Source organism: Martes martes, assembly GCF_963455335.1.
Source record: "Martes martes genome assembly, chromosome: 12".
Taxonomy (NCBI): Eukaryota; Metazoa; Chordata; class Mammalia; order Carnivora; family Mustelidae; genus Martes; species Martes martes.
The window spans coordinates 28,999,088-29,021,124 of NC_137900.1; the positions used below are offsets into that span (position 1 = coordinate 28,999,088).

The following is a 22,037-nucleotide window of genomic DNA, read 5'->3' on the forward strand; positions in this document are numbered from 1 at the left end:
CCACAGCTGCCGAGTATCTGAATTTTCCTAGTGGTCCCAGGGTTTGGCTGTGGTGGGGCAGAGGACACGGGTGGGAGCAGTTAGCTTTCCCAGCGCCTGGAGTTGAGCTGGGAGATCATGCATCCTCACACCTTTGTGATTCCAAGAGGCCGCAGAGGCACTGGGAAGACAGATGTCCCAGGCCACTGCAGGGACTCAGTGTGCCCTCCCTTCTGGCAATTCCAGGATGAGAACAGTGTGGAAAAAATGTCCCTCACCTTACTCACATGTTCTTGCAGGGAATGTGTGCATTCGCTGTGGACTTCATGTTCTCCCACTCCACACCACCACACACTGTCTCACTGTGGAGGAGAATTTTGGACAAGAATGACAAGGGAGAAGTGTTTTTGTTTACAAGCAGAACAAGAGGGGGTGGAGACTGAGAGTCACTGTCAGCATATCAACAAGGAACTTTCACATAAAGTCTCCTAATCTTTAAATTCCCTTAACTTGAAGCTGTATGTCCGCCAGCTCATGGCAGGATGGAGCAGTGTGCAACCCTGCAACAGGCCACATTGGCTCAGGTGTTTGCAACCTTGGACTTTGGGTGGATTTCATAGCAAGGTGCCCTGCTTTTGAGGTTAGAGCCTTATATTTATTTTATTTAATTTATTTATTTGTCATTGCAGTGATGGGTCTGAAACAGTGAATCCCAGACAGATGACAGGAAGGATAGGTCCTGACGTGACAACCGAGCTGGGATCAGATTGACCGGGGCAGGGGTTGGGGGGTGTGTGTGAAAGGTGCTTTCTCCCTTAATCTGATCCCAGGTTCCCTGCCCTATGCTTACGTGGATTTTGTAATTGGAAATATAAACACTGAGAAGCTGCTACTGCTGACCCCCAGCGCCCAGGAATGGTGACTAGCGGAATGGTGACTAGCTGTTTTCCAGTCCAGAATCTTTATTTTTTTTTTTTTTTAAAGATTTTATTTATCTATTTGACAGACAGATCACAAGTAAGCAGAAAGGCAGGCAGAGAGAGAAGGGAGGAAGCAGGCTCCCTGCTGAGCAGAGAGCCCGATGCGGGGCTCGATCCCAGGACACTGGGATCATGACCTGAGCCGAAGGCAGCGGATTTAACCCACTGAGCCACCCAGGCGCCCCGCAGTCCAGAATCTTTAAATCAAGGTACATGGGCTCTTGCCCTGTCCCTGTTTCAGATTTCCTTTATTCTCTCTCACTGAGGGGCACCCTTGTGTTTTGGTGCCTAGATTTTTAAAAGACAGATGGGAGAGAGAATATTCCAATGTCTAGTATTTTACCACGATGCTGGGATTGTTCTCTCAGGAGAGGTCAAGGCAAAGAAACGTCATTTCAATCCCTGTGAGCAAAGGACATCATTCCTGTTCGTGCCCTGAACCCACAGAAAGATCCCTCTCTCACCTTTGCTTCTGCAGGCAGCATATAAAGTGGTGGCTGAATGCACAGACTCGGGAGTCAAACAGCTCCGGCTCAAATCCCAGCGCTGCTACGGTCTAGCAGCCCCGTGCCTCAGTTTCCCTTTTCTCAATTGGCATAACTATAATCTTCCCTTACAGTATGGTGGTGATGTAAACGATGTCTTTAGAACAGTGTCTATACACAGTAAGCACCATGTGTTTGCTGTTTCTGGAACCCTGCAAACCACTCCCTGAGTCCTGGAGAAACAAAGATTTCCCTGTGGTCCAGCGCCCAGGAGCAGATGTGACATGTGGACAAGGCCCCAGGCAGCTGTGGCAGGGCACTCTTGAGAGCCATCGTTAGCAACAGCCAACATTTAGTCCTCAGTGCACAGCACGTGCTGTCCTTCACAGCATCCCCAAGATGGAGCTGTTCTGCAGGAAAGCCCTGCTCACTGAGGCTAAGCAGATGCGAATTAGCTAAGCACCCAGATTCAGTCCTGAAATAGAAATGTCTGCTTCCTGTGCCCTTCACTGGGCTCAGGGCTTCCGTGCTGATCCCTCCTCAGCCATGGGGAGGGGGGGTCCTTCCCTTTGTTGTGTGGTGAGCCCCAGTCTCCTTCCTGGGTTCACCAGGTCCTGCTCCGTTCAGGAGCACCTCCTGGACTCTGTGTTCAGTGAGACCCGGGAGTCTGTTTGCCTCAGTCATTCCCTCAAAGGGCTCTAGACCCTGGGTTCTTGATGAGCCAGAGAGGGAGAATTTGGCTGCCATGTATTTCTAACCACAATTTTTTTTTTTTAAATAAATAAATAGGGCACCTGGATGGGTCAGTTGGTTAAGCGACTGCCTTCGGCTCAGGTCCTGATCCTGGAGTCCCGGGATGGAATCCTCCATCAGGCTGCCTGCTCCACGGGGAGTCTGCTTCTCCCACTGACCTCTCTCCTTTCATGCTTGCTCTCTCTCAAATAAATAAATAAAATCTTTTAAAAAATAAATGAATAAATCTCCAAATAAGTAGCTGCTTAGGGCCTGGGGACACCGGTACTGGAATCGGGTTCTGGAAAATGACTGAGTTGTCCCAGGAGCTACCCTGGAGATTGTCAGCAAGGACTTGTTGTAGGTCCTTCCACGATTAGGCGATCCCTACAAAGCCAAGACAATGGACGTGTTTGCTGTTTTAACTCACATCCTGTGGTGGAGGAGAAGGATCACAACCACTGAGGACGGAGAAGGGAGAGGAAGAGGGCAGTTTCTACTTAGGAGCATCTTGTCCCCATCCCCTTCCCATGTCATTTCCTCCTTGATGTTCCCCCTGTTTCTCTCCCGGGGGGAGCGGGCATTTGGGGGAGGGTGGGGCTTCCTGTCTTTGCAGGGCTTGCGGACCCCCCAGGCAGTCATGTCATAGCACCCTCCCCCACTCACTGTGAAATCAAAAATTGTGTTTACATATTTCCTGACACCTCTGGGGGTGGGGGAAGCCACCCTCTATCAGACCCCCTCATGTGGATCCTAAACACATTCCTGGGAAGAAGTCTGTATCTGCACAGCCATGGTGGGTGGGGTGGGGGCTTCAATGACTGTCATCCCAAAGGTATGCACGCGGGCCAGATTAGCAGCAGAAAGGCCCCCTTGTTTGCACCTTTTATCAGTTGAGGAGCTTGGGAACATACGTCGAAGGTCCTCTAGGGAACCCATGGGACCTGCTGTTCTAGAAATACAATCACAGTCATCTTATTGACCTGCAGGGAGCAGGAGAGCTCTGGCTAGAGTAGAGGGAGACGCTCCTTGCGTCCTTAGCACAGGGGGCTGATCCTGGGGAAAGAAGACCTTGCAGCCAGCACCTCTGGGCAGAGTCGGTGGTGAGGGTGGCCCAGGCCAGAGCCTGTGGAGGCAGGAAAAACCCACGGCAGGTCTCAGCTGGGCAGGATCTGCACTGACCTGGTTTCCCACTAAGTGCCTGGGAGTGGTGGTCTGCTGGAGCATCTAGTCTTGTCTTGCCGATTACTGGTCTCTTTCCAAATGCCAGTGCCCTCACACTGGGGGTTTGATTTTCCTTCCAATTAGATTTCTATAAGCTGATATTAAAATAGTTGCTTTTCTTACATCTGAGATGAGACCATGACGAAAGGTGCCTGAGAATACTTTGGAAAATAGGAGGAATTGTAGAGTTTGCCCAGAATTTGAAATTCAGCACTAGTAAGCAAATGTGCATAATTAAGAGTAGGTGCTCCTCCCCTGCTGGGTCTGACCGCATCCTGCCCCCCAGGGAAGCCACAGCAGGTTCCCCTGCTCTTATCTTGCTTTGCCAGATTGCATATGGCCTTCCCTGTCAGTCATTTTTGCTGGTGAGAAAGTGCAGCTAAATTCCAGGGGCAAAGGTGCAGGAAGAAAGTTAACTAGAAGCCAGGATTCACCGGGCTGTCCAAGAGCAATGCTGTTACCAAATAACATTCATTTAAAAGGGATTCACAGTGTCTTCATATGCTAAGACCACAGTGAACAAGAGGGAAACTCAGGCTATAAACAAAGAAGAAAAATGCCAGATGGGGTAAATCAGGGGTTGGCAGACAATGACCTGGGAGCCATAGTCGTCGGCCCACCACCTGTTTTTGTAAATAAAGCTTTTTTGGAGCACAGCCACACCCCTTGATTTACTACTGTCTGCTGCTGGTTTCTGATGCATGGAGTCACAGGAGAGACCACCCAGCCCTTCATAAAGGATTGTGGCCCCTGCTGTATGTGCAGGGACCCAAAGAGGGTGAAATAAGAGAAGGGAGGTGTGTTACTTTCCATCCGCTGGTCAGGGGGCACCTCTCTGCTGGTGACATTTAAACCAACACAGGAAATATTGGAGAGGGAAGGCAACCAGAGGAGGGGCTAAGGGATAGCAGAAGGAATCATCATCGTGAGTGCAAAGGGCCTGGGGCAGTAGATCTGGGTGTGTCCCAGGACCCAGACCAAAAGGAGGGGGGAGGAGTCTGCACTGGGGCTTGATCAAGGTGGTCTGGGGAATATGGTGCCGGATCAGATTTAGGTGGCTTTACAAACCTAGGTCAGGAATCTGGGTTTGGTCCAGGTGTGTTTGGCGGGTGAGGGCAAGACCTGACTCTGGTTTGGGGACTTTCCCTCTGACTGCCCAGACAGAGAGATCAGGTAGAAGGTCTTCTACCTTGACGGCCAGGTGAAATATGATAGCGCTTGGATGGGTTATCCAGGCTTAGTTACATTGTGAGCAGTGGGCAGGAATGCAAGCGGAGGCCCTCATCTCTGGGTAAATATTTAAAGTATAAGGTTAAAGGAAATAAATGGGGAAAGTGCATATCCTGCCTCCCAGTTATACAGATACACTGTCTGACCGCCTGGAAGGTGGTGGGACTGGTTTAGACTTCTGATTCCTCATGTTCTCTGCTGCTTTCCGTCCTTTTCCCAAGCCTGGCAGCCCCGCCCGGAAGAGACACACAGCCATGGACCACCCCCCTTGGCCCCACCTCTGCAGCCGGCTGCATCTGCCTGCCTGGGGCTGGCCGGGAGGGGCTGGGAGGGTGGGGGGTGGATAGACAGAGCAGACTATTTCCAGGCAGGAGCCAGAATTTAGGAAACACCAGGGTCCCAGATCCTCACTCCCCAGGTGTTCCTGCTGGGAGGGTCTCACCAGGTGGGGCTTTGTGGCCAGCAGGGGGCACAGGTGGTCTTGGAGCTCTTGGTAAACAGAAACCCCGGACAGACTTGTGTGCTCCCTCCAAAGAGATCGGTGTTCTGCCGCCTGCAGAGCGAGCCAGGAGCCACTCCCTGTCTTCCTCAGGCCCTCTCTGCATCAAAGCCCCAGACAGCCTTGGAGAGCACACACTGTCAGGGTGCTGGCAGCCACCTTCCCCTGGACACTGATCCCCACCCGTCCCTGTGCCGCCACCTAGCGGTGATGAGAGAAAATGCACTGCCCACCGGTAGTAGGGGAGAGATTTCAGGACCTTTTGTACTTGTAAATCAACATCGGTTGTGTTCAGATTCTCCAAGGCTCTCCGTGAGCAGAAGGACAGGTCATCCTGCAGGACCAGGTTGCCTTGTGGCAGATCTGTCCATCTGGATAGAGAGAAACGTTTCCAGACTTGTCTCCCGAAGACAAGATGAAGGGTGGATGAGTCCGTGCCAGGCAAGGCCAGCAGGGTGGGGGCTCATCTATGCAGGGGAAGCAGGGAGGACCCCTGCTTCCCTTTATGGGGGCCTTGATGGGGGATCAGGGTGGGATGTAAAGGGAATGTCATTGGGAATATTTGAGGGTCACTGGGTCAAATTTGGGAGTGACCTTGAGGCACTCACTTTATCGCCCTGGTATGTCTGGGCCACTGCTCACAGCCTGTTTGTGGGGACATTGAGGCAGCAGGAAAATAGGAGTGTTAAAGGTCACAATACAGCTACTCAACAAGATTCTTGCTGAAGGCAGTCCAGGGGGATCAGATATCAGGGAGGGGTGAGGAATCTCATCACATAGGAAGGAGCAGGGTTCTTGCTAAAACTGAAGTAACTTGGCCAAGGACAAGGCCCAAGTTCAGAGTCTTGACACAGAGCACCTGGGCTAGAGTTAGGACGAAAAGAAGAGTCTTCATCCCCACCTGTCTCTGTTCTGGGGCTGGCCCAGGGATCAAGCAAGCACATTGTCCGTGGCTTCTGGCCCCCACTACCCTGCATGGAGTTCAAAGGGTGAACTGTACTTAGTTGAGGGCAGCACTGAGCAAGGCATAGACATGAAGCCCCTCAGCTGCCAGGAACAAGCCAGCCATGGGCCAGAGAAGCTTCCAGAAGCACACCAGGACAGCAGCAGTGTCCCATGGTTACCATACCTCTAGTCTCCTCTGAATGCAAGGGCCTGAGGGGCTCAGGTAGAGGGACAAACATACCCTTAATCCTATACACAGGACAGACATGGTGACCAAAGTCAGGTTCCAAGATCAACAGGGCACAAGGCAGAAAAGAGCCACAAGCCAATTAAAATTGCACAGTGCACCCATGACCCAGTGGCTGGACGAAAAGCAGGTTTTCTGCCTTTCCCCGTCCCAGGAGAAGGAGACACTGCTTCCCACAAAGAATCTGTGTGTTGTCACAAAGCATGTGGTGAGTGTTGTGACTTACTCAGTGAGACGCTCATAGTGAACAGTGATGCTCACAGGACAGGGTAACTGTAGTTCACATGCTTCCCGTGCAGGGGAGGTGGGAGCCGGGCCTGATGTAAAGGGAAAGGAGAGGAAGGGCTGGACTTGAGGATTAACCTAGAGTGAGGGGTGGCAGCTTTGCTTCGGGGGTCAAGGAGTTATCTGCAACAGTATCCGGGATCGGGGAAGAATCAGCGAGTGCCCCATTTCTTCCGGCCTGGTCTGCAGCACACCGATGAGTACCTGCATCAGAACAGACCATCTCCAGCCTCTGTGCTGACCTGGGTCAGAATTCAGAGCAATTGCTGGCAAGATCCCCTCAGCCCCCGCCCTCCCCTGCAGTGCTTTGTGTCTGAACCTATTGAGATTTGAGGCTACAGGAGAAACCAGAATAAGGACAGCCTCATGCTCAGAGCACCGCGCAGGGCGAGATTTGCAACCCCAGCCCACCCAACATCGGCAACACACACTTGGGGATGCCCCCTTTCCTTGCCTGCATTAAAGTTCACAGGAGACCAGTCCCTGCACAGGTTGCTTTAGCGAATGGAATGCCCTCCCTGTAAAAGAACAAAGACATCAAAGGAAATATCTATAGTGAAATAATATATTTCCATGTGTAAATGCTGGGCCCCAGGGCATGAGGGCACATCGTGAAATTGGCAGATACAGAGTTGCCTCCACAGTCACTGAGGCCATGCCTGCAGACGCCCATGCATCCTGGAGCCTGGGATGGCAGGCGGACGCTGCGGCCACCTGCTGACCTGACCCTGTAGAAGTGAGGGTAGTCGTTGATGAAAGATTAAATATTTTCACCAATTTATTAAACAGCTACATTCTCGGAAATCTCAGTAACTATTAAACCATGCTCTCCAAGAGGGTGGTTGGGTTATGGACATTGGGGAGGGTATGTGCTGTGGTGAGTGCTGTGAAGTGTATAAGCCTGACGATTAACTGACCTGTATCTCTGGGGCTAATAATATATTATATGTTAATTTAAAAAAAAACGCTCTCCAAAACATACAGTTAAATCCTAAGGTCACATAATCATAAACAAGGTTTTTTTCTTATAAAAATGCTCAGCAGACACTCAGAGGTCATGTGGACCCAGGGAATGGTTACCGTGCGGGACCTCCGTTAACCTATTTGAACTCATAGCACCCACATCCAGAAGCTCCCCCAACATCAGCAACTGAAAAAGTGGCCGCCCATTTCCACCATGCCCGCTAGGGGGCAGTGTTGCCATGTGGAGAAGGAAGGTCCCAGTCCCACACGGAGACTGGGGGAGGACAGGGAGCCCTCAGCAGAGCTGTGTCTGGCAGGTGAGCTTGCTGGGTGGCCGGTGGAGAAAGCCACAGTGGCTCAGCGGGAGGACAGCAGCAGGAAACCCCCCTCCCCAGGTTTGGAAGTGGACGTAGTGTCTGCCAGGCCTGAGGTCCCAGGAGACCAAGAGCAGGCAGTTCCCTCCCAGAGGCTCCTGCAGGGTCCCCGAGTCCTGTCATTTCTCGCACACCTCTCTATTGAGCACCTCCCTGCCAGGTGCTGGGGACACTGTCTCTGCCCTCAAGTTGGCTCCCAGTCGAGAGGGGGAGAGCGTCCCACATCACCCTACAGTCTGGTGGAGTCACAATGGAGAACCCCACCTGGGCCAGAGCCTCCCGGGGAAGAATGTTCTAGAAGGGATCCCAGCAGGAGGGGTCCCCTGGATGCCGGACATCAATAGGTTAGAGAGTGGGACCATCCTGGGTCAGGGAAGGAATCCCCCTGAGGCTGTACCCCACAGCTCCAGTGGGCCCCTGTTCTGGAACCAGGATCAGGCTGGGGGTAGATAACGAGGCTGCCTGTGAGGCCGGATGGAGTCAAGGGCACAGGAGCGACGCTTCACTGTGCAGCCTCGAGGTGGGATGTCTGGGTCCCCGCAGAAGCACTCTTGCCGTGTTTGGTGTCAGTGTTCACATACCTGTGTCTCCCCAGGACACGGATCTGGGCCGGGTCTGGACCTTCCTGTTCCTTGCACTGTGCGGAGCCCACGGGGGCCTCCGTAAATGTCTGCTGACAAGTGAGGGAGTGAGTGAGTCTGTGAATTCTCCCGCTTCTCCCTATAGGGACGAAGAGAGAGGACGGGGGAAGGTTATCGTGGCCCTCGAGCCGCCACAGCATTTGTGTAGGTATGTGGTGAGGCCCTCCTTCTCAGCATCTGGTACCCTCACGGTGCCGGGGGGAACAGGACCCCTCCACGCAGAGAGCAGCAGGTGGCCCTGGCCAATCGGACAGGCCAACCCTGTTTCTCCTGGTAATCAGTGACCTCGCAGGAGCTGCTCCAACCAATTCTTTGTGCACCAAAATGCCATGGACCTGGGCGCATGCTGGCGACAGAGAGCAGATAGGCAGTTGTCAGGGGCTGGGCGGGGAGGGAGCAGTGACTGCTGATGGGCTCAGCTTCCTTATGTCACGGAATGTTCCAGAACCAGAGAGCAGGGCTGGTTGCACACATCATATGTGTAATAACACCTCGGGAGCTTCAGTCCTCTTTAAAATGGCTGAAACAGGGAATTGTATGTTACATGCAATTTACATGCATTTTTTTGTGGCTACGATGGGACACCACGAAACCTCTGTGCACCACGGGTAAGAATCGCGGACCAGGCTACAAACTTCCAGTTAGAAAATGAGTGCCGGGATGTATTGTACACGACGGGACCACTGTTACTAACACTGCATGGCAGTGAAAAGTTCCTAAGTTCCTAAGAGTAGTTCCTAAGTTCCTAAGAGTAGCTCTTAAAACTTCTTCTCATAGGGGTGCCTGGGTGGCTCAGTGGCTTAAGCATCTGCCTTCAACTCAGGTCATGATTCCAGGGTCCTGGGATGGAGCCCCACATCTGGCTCCCTGCTCAGCAGAGAGCCTTCTTCCTCTGCCTCTGTCTGCTGCTCTGGCTACTTGTGCTCTCTCTGTCAAATAAATAAGTAAAACTTTAAAAAACAAAACTTCTCCTCACCAAGAAATCCCGGATCAGGAAGGACACGGCGAGGGGGTTCCAAACGGGGAGCATCCGTGCTGGCAATTTGCTCGGAGCCTTCTCTTGTTCTGTGACTAATTGGCCCCCCTGCACCTGTGTTTAGGACGCTCACCGGGGACTCTTCATCCAGCAGCTGCGACCCACGCAGAACCTCCAATCCAGGATCAAACTGAAGCTGTTTGGCCACTCGGGCTCCGGGAAAACCACGCTGGTGGAATCGCTCAAGTGTGGGCTGCTGAGAAGCTTCTTCCGGAGACGCCGGCCCAGACTGTCCTCCGCCAGCTCCACCAGGTTCCCGCCCTCCCCACTGGCATCCAAGCCCGCAGGTAGGCGCCTCCACCCCGGCCCCTGTCTCTGCGCGAGGTGCTGGCTTTTGTGCTGTCCGTGCCAAGGTGTAGGGTGAGTGGTGGCTTTGTGTTGGTTCCCTGGCCCGTGGTGACCGGATCTCACTGCCCTGTTGGCTCTAGGTGTCTAGCCCCGCTTTGGCTCCTGCGTCCATTTGCTTCTTGGCCCTCGCTCCCAGATCGCCCAGGAATAACAAGGCCAGGGCCTCCCCCAAATCACGGTCAGAGTCACAGAGGTCCAAACTGCAAATGTGCCAATCACAGAATGGTGTCGTGTTCTACTCTAAACCAGACCAGTGTAACCAGAACGGGTTAATATGGTGAACGGTATGTTGTGTGCATTTTACATGAGTTTAATTTAGATGCAGTGGGACAGAATAAAACACACCTGCCACATGGCTATCAGTCGCAGACCAGGGGACTCAGCCCTCGGAGAGAAAATTCACGTGGACAGATTCAGGCTCCAGACCGTACACAGGATGGTACATTGGTCCGGGATGGGTTGTCCCCCTTAGGCTTTGTTCTTGGAGCGCTTTGTTCTTGGAGCACAGTAACCCGAGAACACAGCCACAGAATTGGAACTCATCCTTGTGCATCTCAGCGCTGGTTGGTGGTTTGTTTTTTTGTTTGTTTTTTTAAAGATTTTATTTATTTGACACAGAGAGAGAGATCACAAGTAGGCAGAGAGGCAGGCGGCGGTGGGGGGGGAAGCAGGCTCCCCGCTGAGCAGAGAGCCCGTCATGGGGCTCGATCCCAGGACTCTGAGATCATGACCTGAGCCGAAGGCAGAGACTTAACCCACTGAGCCACCCAGGCGCCCCTGGTTGGTGGTTTTGAAAGGCTCCCTAATGATGTCACAGTTGGTCCGTCCACTCACATGGAGCCTGACTGGGAGGCGGGCTTTGCTGTCGTCCCCCCCACCGCCTAGATGCAGTTATGGGTGGTTCCATGTCCAGAAGGCCCGCGTGCCTGTCCTTCCCCGCCCCCGCCAGCCCCGGGGAGAAGCACCGCAGAGAACACTAGGCACAGATTGTGTTTCTCCCAAATCCCAAGTGAGGCAATTACATTTTGCAAAGGTAAGAATGTAACCCTCCAGAGAGGTTCCTTTGTCGCCATTTTGTGCAAGGATTCATTTTCTCTACATGACCTCACGAGGTGTCCTGTCAGATCCCCCCACTGAAAACACTGACGGTAAAGTTTTGTTTCCATGCGATCCCTCTCTCCATGGGTAAGGGTGTCTGGGGAGCTTCTTCAGGGCTGAGGGACCGTTGACAGACTGTTATGTGCCCCTTTCAGCTTCTTTTCTCTGAACAGCAGTGGACTTGAAATCAGGTGAAGCTCCAAAAACCACAGTAGATTCACAGTTAGCAGGAGTGCAGGGCAGCTTACACGTAGCGGGAGTATCTTCTGAACACAGTATGCCTGGAACTGGATGAAATGTGGCTCGCGTGTCACCTCACTGAGTCCACACAGCAGCCTACAGGACATCTACCCAGCATTTTGCTGGAGCCTAGAGGGGTCCAGTGGGCTTCCCAGTGTCACCCAGCTGGGAATTCGTTACGGGCCTGACTGCTGTGCTTAGTGGGGATGCTACAAGTCTGTCTATAGTAAGGGCGGTTTTGGGCACACATTGGCCATGGTCATCCGTAATCTTGGCTCAGTTTAGAGACGCAGGATGGTTTCACCTTCTCTGAAGCCAGCGGTCTTCCACACTTAATGATTAGGCTCAGCCTGTGTGTGTGGACTGGGCCAGTGTTGCTGAGTATGTGTGTGTGAGAGAGAGAGAGGCAAAGGGAGAGAGACGAAGAGATCTACTTAGGGCTCTGAGCTGGAATTTCTGTACATCCTCCTTGGGTATGAAGATTATGCCCCAGGAGCTCCTGAGCTAAACTGAACCAGCCACAGACAGATTTTATGTCCTTCTCAACCCTCATCCCTCAGAAGTACTGTCTCCATTCATCTTCCACATGTGGAAGAATCTGGAAGTAGAGTCTTGATAAACTGGCTCAGGAAGGCCATGTTATCAGCCAGGGTCATGAGTGTGGCGGCATCCTTCAGCCAGGGCTGAGAGAGACTTGGTCGTGGGACTCAGTGACAGAAGATTCTGTCGGGACCATGTCTGCTCTGGACCAGAGAAGCCACGCCAGCCATGGTCAGCACAGAGAGGCAGCGGGTCCGCTGGGGAGGCTGCTTCTCCTGTTCTCTTGACGACCCTTGGTTCAGAGCTGCATCTCCATGCTGAACCCGTGAATATCTGTCAAGATAGCAGGTTGGTGGGGCTCGGCTTCCCCGACAGGACTGTTAGGAGGTAAATACTGGCCTCTCTTGTGTCCCATGTGAGTCCATTCCAGAATCCTCCCGGTCTCCCAGCATCCCGGAGGACGCTGGCTTTGCTACCAGAAGGAGCCGAACTGTACTCCCTTCTTCCGGGAGTGGACGGCCTTGTTCTCTCTGGAGGCAGAGCTCTGCTCTCCGTGGTCACTTGTGTAAAAGGAAGTCCCCCCAGGGATTCATAACACTGGAGAAAGTGACAAATGCTGGAAAGACAGGAGAGAAGGCCCAGGGGACACCAAAAGGTTGTCCAGCGGTCTCTGGGGAAGCCACAGTAAAACCTGGAGGCCGGGAAGCGTGGAAAGTGGTGTGTGAGGTTGACATGGTCTGTGCTCACCTGGGTCCAGGTCCCACACACGTGTCGTCTCACTGGATTCTCACGACGTTTTGAGGTTGTGTCATAACCGACTTCGGAGAGAAGGAACTGGGGGCCCAGAGACATAACGTGTCTGCCTCAGGCAGAGGCTGAAGCCCGGGGCCTGGGCGCTGTGCGTTGTGTGTGGGAGGGGCTGTGGGGGAGGAAAAGAGGATTAGCTGCTGACAGTCACACCTCAGTCACCAAAAAAGTTGGATATTGAGCTCTTTGTGGAAAATTGGAAGCTCTGGGTACACCGACTCACATTCCTGATATCGATATCCATATAAGTACCTGTATATCACTCAGACTGCAGGCTGCGGGGTTTGCCTTTGACGCCTGGCCCTTGATGCTGTCAGCTCCTAAGATGCAGAGGGAGAAGGGCCTAGCCATCAGGCAGGATGCAGGAGCGGGGGCACGTGTGGATCCCCGCTGCTCCGTGTGCAGCTGCTTGGGGCCCGTGGGGTCTCCCTCGCAGGACTTGTCTGGCGGCCACACCCAGACTCGCTCTGTGGCCAGCGGAGAGTCGTGGCTGTGGCCTTGTGGGTCTGCAGCAGGAAGGACATACCCAGAGCCGAGGGGGAGCGGCTGTCCAGGAGCAGTGCTGCAGGGAAGGTGACCTGCGGTCCCCAGACAGGAGCACCAGGGGGCGCCCTGTCTCTGCTCAGGGTGCCCAGGGGGCTGCTCCACCGGGCCTGCCGCTTCCCACCACTAGGGGTCAGCAGTTAGCAACGATGAATGATGTCCCTCTGATGCCTCTGTCTCCCTGTGAAGTTATCGTTTTTATGATACCATACACAAACTCTGTCCTAATGAGAACTCAGTGAGGTTCAGGAGTGCCTGCCATTTATCAAATCCCGTCCGCTCTGCCTGGGACAAGCTGGCCTGCTAGTGGGTAGAATCCCTTTGCGGTCAGCCTGACACAATCTCACGGCCCAGAGTGGGACGACTTTATCGGCCCCAGTCAGGGTCCTGGTAGGGATGTTAATGGAAGGACAGTGTCACGGGCACAGTCAGGGGAGCATCGCAGAGATGGTGAAGCATTCAAGGCCTGGGACAGAAGGAAGCCATTCCCTCCCTGGGACGGAAAGACCAGAGGAAGATATTCTGTTCCTGAGAAAGCTGGAGCCCCGGGGTGAAGCCGCTGGGGGTGGGAGGGTGTGTCTGAGTCACAGACGTGCCGCTGCTGTCAGAGAAGCAGCGGGGAGCGAGGAGGGAGGACGTATACCTGGGCCTTCTCCCCTCAGCCTGTCCAGTGCCTCCCATTGGCTGACCCCAACCAGAAGCCAAGTGACAGGGACGCCCCAGAGATGAAGTCCCCGGGGTCTGCCTCTGGCACTGAGCAGCACAGGCAGGGGCTGCGGGAGGTGCAGCAGACAGGAAGAATCAGGGCAGCACCCCTGACCCACATGTGGGAGGCCCACGGGGCCAGCCCGAAGCAGCAGAGGGTGGGGACGAGAGTGTCCCGGGAAGGGACAAGGCGCGGGCCAGGCGGGCGGGAAGCAGACACTCAGGCTGCCCTGTTCTCACCGCCTCCCATCCATTTGCAGTGTCCGTGAGCATCAGCAACCTGTACCCGGGCTGCGAGCATGTGAGCGTGAGGAGCCGTAGCATGATGTTCGAGCCGGGACTCACTCGAGGGACGCTGGAGGTGTTGGTGGCCCCGCCCCAGCACCCACACTGCGCAGCTGACGACCAGTCCACTAAGGCCATTGACATCCAGAATGCTTATCTGAACGGTACAGTAGCCCACACGCCCCACTGGGGAGCACCTCCTGTCTCCCTTCTCCCTGGACTGTAAGTCCACCCCCCAAGGGAGCAATCCCCCGCGTCTGTCACAGCCCCACAAGGACAGAAGAAGAGCCACACAGGGTGACCTCGGGAGTGACCCAGTGAAGCACAGCTGGTTCATACCCCTAAAGAGTGAAACTAAACCCCCTGTCCTCCTGGGCACCTAGCAGAGCCCCAAGCACACAGTAGGTGCTCAATAAATGTTGAGTAAATCAGTACATTTTCTTGGCAGAGCCCAACATCCACTTGGATGAGAAAACTTGTAAAATGCTATCCCGCTGGCAGTTTGACAAATGCAGGTGTGAGGAGAGTTATCCTTGACCACATCTGCACTCGTGGCTGATGCTAGGCAGCCCAGGCACGGGCGATTCTCTCCAAGGGCAAAATTTCCCATGTGTTCTTTGCCCTCAAACATCTCCAAGGGGGTGATACTTCACATGTTCCCTGGGAAGGTTATTTTCTCCAGCAATCACTGTATCAGCCCCCAACCCAGCCCCTGGAGCTCCCGGGCCCCCCGTTGGCCCATGTCACTTGAACGCCAGCCCCTGACTCATGGAGAGGAAGTCTAGAGCAGGGATAAAGCAGTTTCTTTGAGACCCATCTGTGAGGACTGTATGCGCTGATTCCAGCGCCCGCTGCAGTGTCCGGCACAGGGGAGGCGCTCGGACAATGCCGGTCGGGAGCATCTTCCCGTCGGCTCCGTGATTACCCTGAACCCCGTGAACGGTAGACGTCAATGTGTGTCACCTCGAGCTGTTCATCTCCGGGGTGCAGATGGGTCTCCTGCAGGGCTTGTGAAGACTCAGACTGCCACCCGGCCCCCCAGAGCTGCTGATCCAGGAGGTGGGAGGGTGAGGTTCCCAGGTGAGGCTGCTGCTGTTGGTCGGGTAACCCCACTAGGAGAACCACTGGGTCCTGTGACGTAGAATTAAAGCCCGTGGGCATTTTCTTTTTTAAAAGCGGAGTGTTGTCTGCGGTCCTGGAGCTGAGCTGGTGTCGTTGCATCCGGAGAGGGGCAGCCTGTCCCTAGCACCCCTCGCTAACCCTGCTCCTCGCAGCCCCTGCCCCACCCCAGATCTGGCTCCCAGTGCTCCCTGCGGAAGAGGACCTGTGCCTGTGCTCCGGAACCCTTCACACTAATGCCTCAGCGGCCAGACTTAGAGAGTCCCGTCCCCGGGGCTGCCTGTGCTCCAAGTCGAGGCTCCAAAAGTGCCCTTGGATCTTCCTGAATAACGGTTGATTGCAGAATTTCTGGCCCAAAATTAGCACTGAGGGGAAGAATTGGAAACGGAGCTTGAAATCCTACAACATAAATGGTCCTGCCTATTTACCCCAGAGGCCAGTGCGTGGATGGTCACTGCCCTGCTGGGATGTGTCCCTGTGTCTGGAAGGTCCCTGGGAGGTTCCAGGTGCCTTAGGATCTACAATCAGAGCCTCACCCACAGGCACTTCTAAGAGAACCCTCCATACCCACCACTCAGATATGAGAGAGCCAGTGCCCCCCAAACATTAGGCCACACAGCCTTCTACCCTTCTTGACCCTTCCACTGCCCCCCACGGGGGCTGAGTGTATAGACCCCACCTCCTCACAGCTCCCTCCCCCTCCCTCAGACGCAGACCATGCTAATCAACCATTGCATCTTTCACCTGTGCAGGTGACCTACCTGAGCAGGTCACTTCCTCACCTGAGGAAGGTGAATATAGTCAATATTGAACCAAAATTAAATTACATATCTTAGTGACTTTTACATTCAACATCGTATATACCCTGTCATGTTCCAAAAAGAATTTATACTTATTTGAAGGTAGGGAATCTTATCACATACGTTCTCTGACTGTGTGAGTTTGTTGATGGGGAGCCGAAAGCCACCAGTTGGCTCTGACTCCTTCCTCATGAGGAGTCATTCCTGTGGGGAAGGTGGGAGTGTATAGATAAACAGCTGGGTGGTATGGACACCACTCTTTCCCTTAGCAGGCCCTAAACTGTTAAAAACAAAAACAAAAAACTGTGGTTGGCATTTGCTGGTCGTGGTACGGATAGTCATCTGTTTTCTTTCTGTAGGAGTCGGTGATTTCAGCGTGTGGGAATTCTCTGGAAATCCTGTGTACTTCTGCTGTTACGACTACTTTGCCGCCAACGATCCCACATCCATCCACGTCATCGTTTTCAGTCTGGAAGAACCCTATGAGATCCAGTTGAACCAAGTGATTTTCTGGCTGAATTTCCTGAAGTCTCTCGTGCCAGTTGAAGAGCCCATCGGTAAGCTAGCAGGCCCGGTGTGGGGGCGCCCTTCCCGCCGGGCAGATCCAGAGCTCGGGGCTAAATGTGAGGCTCCCCCACACCCTGGTCTCTCCTTCCCGTGACTAGATTCCCGCTCTGGACGGTTCCTGAGGCCCAGCCGCTCCCTTTGTTTGCAGGGAGTAATTACAGGATCACATTTTCCTGCCTCTGAGACCAGGTCTGAGCAATTCCTTGAGAACCACGCGTTACTCTCTCCCTACACGCTAGAGCTGTGGTCACTTTTGTTGGGTGGAAGTGGAATTCGTCCTTTGATGGTCTCTGTGCCTCTGCCCACGTGATGAAGAAGCAGAGTGGGCCCTCCTTCGTTGTGTGGTTCCATCAAGAACGGAAGGGACCATATTGAGTGTGAACGTATTATCTTAACTCTATTCCTAGAGCAGAAGACAGCCTCCAGTACACTTTCGTTCCTTCGTGTACAAAACAAAAAGGAGCAGTCTTCCACGGTGGGCACTGGGCTATCCGTTTTGTTCTTTGAAATTCATAGAATAATCAAATAATTGGACTTAACCTCTTCAGGGCACCCCCACTCTTCCTCTTGCTTTCCCGTTCTTTTGGCTGTTTTCTTCCTAAACCCTCCGCTAAGGAGAGGCTGATAGGCTGTGTGCACCGCAGGAGGCCCTCTCAGCCATCTCTGGGTGTCGCTGTGTTCGGAGGGCTTTCTTTGTTTTGTAAAGGGTGCACCTGCTCCGAGTTTGATTTCCCCACACCATGTAAGCAGGGCCCCCCAGAGGGAGAGCTGAGAAGCTCCCTCGTGTTCTGTGGTCTGAGCCCAGGAAACAGGCTCATCTCGATGTCGGCCAGGCCCAGGCCCACTCGGGCTGAGCCCTCACAGCGGGCAGGCTGCACCTCCCAGAGGCCAGCACGGCCTCCCTCCCCCAGGGAACTCGAGGCAGCCAGGAAGGAGGACCCACCTGTGAAATGCCTGCTTTCTGCCCCCAGCCTTCGGCGGCAAGCTGAAGAATCCACTGCACGTGGTCCTGGTGGCCACCCACGCCGACATCATGAACGTGCCTCGGCCGGCTGGAGGCGAGTTCGGGTATGACAAGGACACGTCCTTGCTCAAGGAGATCAGGAACAGGTGAGGGCGTCGCTGGTGACAGGGGCCATCCCGCAGAGCTCATGGACACCAGAGGTCTCCTTTGCTTGGTTGGCTTCTGCGGCATGGTTTTTATTTGTATCAAAACATTGAAAACATAACAGATGCAACAGAAGTAAAGAGCATGGGATAAAAAACAACAAAGCATGCGTTGCTTTCCTCACCCCCTGGGGCCAGGGCCCCCAGGGATCTTCTGTTAGGGGTTTCATGCACTGAGTTTCCGCTTTCCGGAGGCACCGCCACCTGACAGATGACATTATCAGATTTGGCATCGGTGCCCGTCTAGCTAGTTAGCACATCCATCATCACGTCTCCTCCTCTTCTCCTTATTTCTTTTTCTATTTTTTGGTGAGAATGTTTCTCCCCCCAAAATGTTTAAGCTCAACCCTTAGCAAACGTCTGTCGTGTAATGCAGTGTCACCAGCTGTGGTCACCATGTTGATGAAGACCCCCGGTGGTGGTGGTTGCTTTGCTCTCAGTTCCTCTGACGATGGTCTTCTTACCACTGAGCAGTATTGCTCAAGGCAAAGTTGCCGCTCATGAGGGGCTCGTGACAGTCACTTGGGGGTCCTGACCTGATCTGGAAAGTAGGAGGGGCTGGAGAGGGAAATACCAGTGTGAGGTTCCTGGCGCGTGTTTTTGTAGAACTTCTGTTTCATCCATCAGTGTGCATGTGCACAGGTCACAGTGTAGAAATACGCATTTTTACATAGCATCTGTCAAAAAAATCTGGAGGCTGCAGCTCTGATAGTAATGTGAATTTTCGATGGATTGTCTACAGACACTTCCTGTGGTCCTCCTGAGAGGAAAAAAAGGGCTCGTACTAATATTTTCCTTCGAAGGTGTGGCTGTCAGGCCCATCGTCTGCTCTTACGCCGTCACCCTGTGATGGCCTCCGTCCTCTTAGCGTGCAAGGGGCAGGCACAGGCCTCATTTGGCCTGCGTCAGGTGACCTGAAATCTTCCCATACTGTGTGCCTGCCGCTTTGTAGGACTAGAACTGCCCTCGTCCCTCAGCAGCCACCATCCGAGGGTCTCAGAGCATGCGGGTCCCCACCCCTCCCACCTGCATTACGTGGCAGAAGCCCGCAGACGGCGAGGAAGGGATGGCCTTTGCAAGGTCACAAGAATGTTGTGGTTTCTGACCAGCAGAAGCCTGACTCCTGGGGGCACCACAGCACCCTGACAAGGCCGCTGCTCTTCCCTCAGGTTTGGGAACGATCTTCACATTTCAAACAAGCTGTTTGTTCTGGATGCTGGCGCTTCGGGCTCTAAGGACATGAAGGTCCTTCGAAGTCACCTGCAAGACATCCGGAGCCAGATCGTGTCGGTGAGTGAGCCGGGAGGCTGCAGGCCCACCTTTGCCCAGACCATGCGGTCACCCCAGAGCCGACCTGTTCGTGCTGTCCTCGTGGTTCGGTTCAGTCCTCAGGGGCCCCGGGATGGGGCAGTCACATGGCCGTGTTTGTGTCCCATTGCTCTGGGAGGAAGGAAGGGTGAGAACAAGGAGGGGGCCTGGAGCTGAGGGGTTATGGACCTGGGGCCACCTTCAGGTGTTTGAGATTCTGATAGTTTTAGTAACATGGCCCTTTACAAATCACAGAAACCACCGAGAAGTGACTTACTGTGCAATATTTAGAAAATGCAGAGAAGCATCTGCGGGGCTCAGTCAGTTAAGTGTCCAAACTTGGTTTTGGCTCAGGTCTCGATCTCATGGGCCGTGAGATCTAGCTGCACACCAGGTTCCACGCTCAGCTCGGAGTCTGCTGGAGGATTCTCTCCCTCTGTCCCCCCAACCCTGCCCTTGTGTACGTGCTCTCTTCCTCTCTCTCTAAAATAAGTAAATTTATTTTTTAAAGAGCTTATTTATTTAAGACCCACAGAGAGAGAGAGAGGGAGGACGGGTGCACATGCTTGCACGAGCAAGGGGGAGGGGCAGAAACAGGCTCCCCGCCGAGCAGGGAGCCTGATGGAGGGCTTGGTTCCAGGACCCGTGATCTGAGCCATGGCAACTGCTTAACCGACTGAGTCACACAGGCACCTTCATAAAGAAGTAAATTTGAAAAAAAACCAGGGGCACTTCTTAGAGTTAGTACAGTTCCAGCATACATCTTTTGGGAATGAGATAATTGGATTGGGTTTTTTATCTTAAAATTTCAGTGGAAGAATAAATAACATATTATAAAAACTGTGTAGCTAATCCAAAATTTAAAAAATCAATAAGTGGAATAAATGAGTGTAGAAGTAAATCACAACATCTACAGAATTTAGTAGAAGACAAAGATGTTTCAGTTTTGGGGAAAATGTGATTTCATCCATGATCTGACACAACTGGCTATTATTCTAGAATGAAATGAGATTGAATTCTACTCACTGAGAGTCCCAAAAATAAATTCTAGGTGGATTAAACCTATTAAATGTCAAAAAGAAGAAAAAAACCCCCACAATATCTTGACTATGTTTTTAAAATAACTTGGTACTGCTTTGGAAAACCTTTTAGGTCATACAGGGAACCCTACGAGTTTTCAAAGAAAGTATATCTATTTGACAATATGGAAGCTAAAATTTCTTTTCTGTCAAAAAAATTCCATGAACAAAGTTAAAAGGTGAAATAGACTGGAAAAAAATATTCTCAGTGCCTCTGACCCATAAAAGGTTGCTGCTCTATAATACTCGAAAAGTTATCCGGAGCTGAAACGAAAGGGTAAACATCCCAAGGGCAGAATGCTCCCTGAAAAGTTGCTGCTGCCCCAGCCTCCTGGGTGGGAACAAGGAGCGTGTGTCTCTCCTTCCCTTGGGGGGGGACGGGGCGGGGGTCGGGGGGGGGGTGGCTCCACTTAGAGCTTACTGCTTCCCTGCTGGGACATGCCCGTTCACACCAGGCTCCAGTTCCCGATGGGCTGTAGGAATCTTTAGGAAAACTCTGGGCCCACCTGAAGGCCAGTCCTTGCCTTCCAATGGGAGCCCCAGTAAGGCACAGTGTGTGGGGAGTAGTCTGGGGAGCGGGGGGGGGGGTCTCAGAAGAGCCCGGTCACAGAAACCAGTGGGCATCGATCGGGAACAGTGGTCTGTGAAGGACCCCAGCCCCTCCCCACCAGTTGGCAGTGGGGGCTCTGCTCTGGGCTCAGAGTTTGAACTGGGGGGTGGTGAGATTGTCTGCTTCACAACCCCCACCCTCAACTCCTGAGGCTGAGCAGGTGGAGCCCATCACACAGACCGCCTTTTTGCCTGAGAACTTTGTGTTACGAATAGAGAGTAGAATTTAGCTGACCTAAAGGTGGGATTCGAGAAGGGACTACCTGATTAATGATGCAGGGCAGTGTATCGCTGGCTTTTTTAATTAGGATGGTGTGCGGATTATCTGAGTCTGTCACACAGATGATTTATTTAATGGAATTAAAAGATTAAAAACCAATTTCAAGGGGAGTGGGGGGATGGGCAAAATAGGTGAAGGGGGGTGGGAGTTACAACCTTCCAGCTGTGGAGGGAGTAAGTCGCAGGAATAAAAGACACAGCATAGGGGCGCCTGGGTGGCTCAGTGGATTAAAGCCTCTGCCTTTGGCTCAGGTCGTGGTCCCAGGGTCCTGGGATCGAGCCCCATATCGGGCTCTCTGCTCGGCAGGGAGCCTACTTCCCCCCCTCTCTCTGCCTGCCTCTCTGCCTACTTGTGATCCCTGTCTGTCAAATAAATAAAAATCTTAAAAAAAAAAAGCAAAAGCAAAAATAAAGACACAGCATAGGGAATATCATCCATAGTATAGTAATAGTGGGCAGTGACAGAAGTCATCACACTTGTGTGGTGAGCCTGGCATAGCCTGTGGACTGGCCCAGTCCCTGCATCGTGCCCTAAAACTCTCGTAAGGTTGCATGTCAACTATACTCAAAATTTTTGGAAATAATTTAAGAAAGAAATCTATTTCAAGCCCGTTACCAAGAATTAGTCTCATTTAAACTGTATTTATCCACAAATTCCCACGAATACCTAATTTACTGGTAAAAACCCACTGGGATATTGCTAAGGACGGTTCATCTCTTTTCCTGTCCCTTTGCTCATCAAGTGACCATCTTGTGGCTGAAAGAGTTGCTCCAGGAGAGGACGGAACACAGTTTTTGGGGCCAAGGAGCACTGAGATTGAGTCCTTGTTCCAAATGCCTTGTTATGAAGCCTCCCCGCTATTTAACCATTAGCCATAGAAACGAAAGCGTCCGTGTACCACTTTACGCTTGTAACCGGGTTT

At 52.9% G+C, this 22,037-nt stretch overlaps 1 protein-coding gene across 2 annotated transcripts in view; it reads left to right on the forward strand.

Annotated features, from left to right (window-relative positions):
* The window catches only part of DAPK1 (death associated protein kinase 1), a 174,229-nt gene that overhangs the window by 146,478 nt on the left and 5,714 nt on the right, over nucleotides 1–22,037 (forward strand). For both annotated transcript variants that reach the window (XM_080819410.1, XM_080819409.1), the window contains exons 20-24: nucleotides 9,685–9,907; nucleotides 14,162–14,350; nucleotides 16,465–16,662; nucleotides 17,644–17,782; nucleotides 19,009–19,129. In XM_080819410.1, the coding sequence (XP_080675536.1) occupies nucleotides 9,685–9,907; nucleotides 14,162–14,350; nucleotides 16,465–16,662; nucleotides 17,644–17,782; nucleotides 19,009–19,129 (870 nt within the window). The remainder of the gene's footprint in view (nucleotides 1–9,684; nucleotides 9,908–14,161; nucleotides 14,351–16,464; nucleotides 16,663–17,643; nucleotides 17,783–19,008; nucleotides 19,130–22,037) is intronic.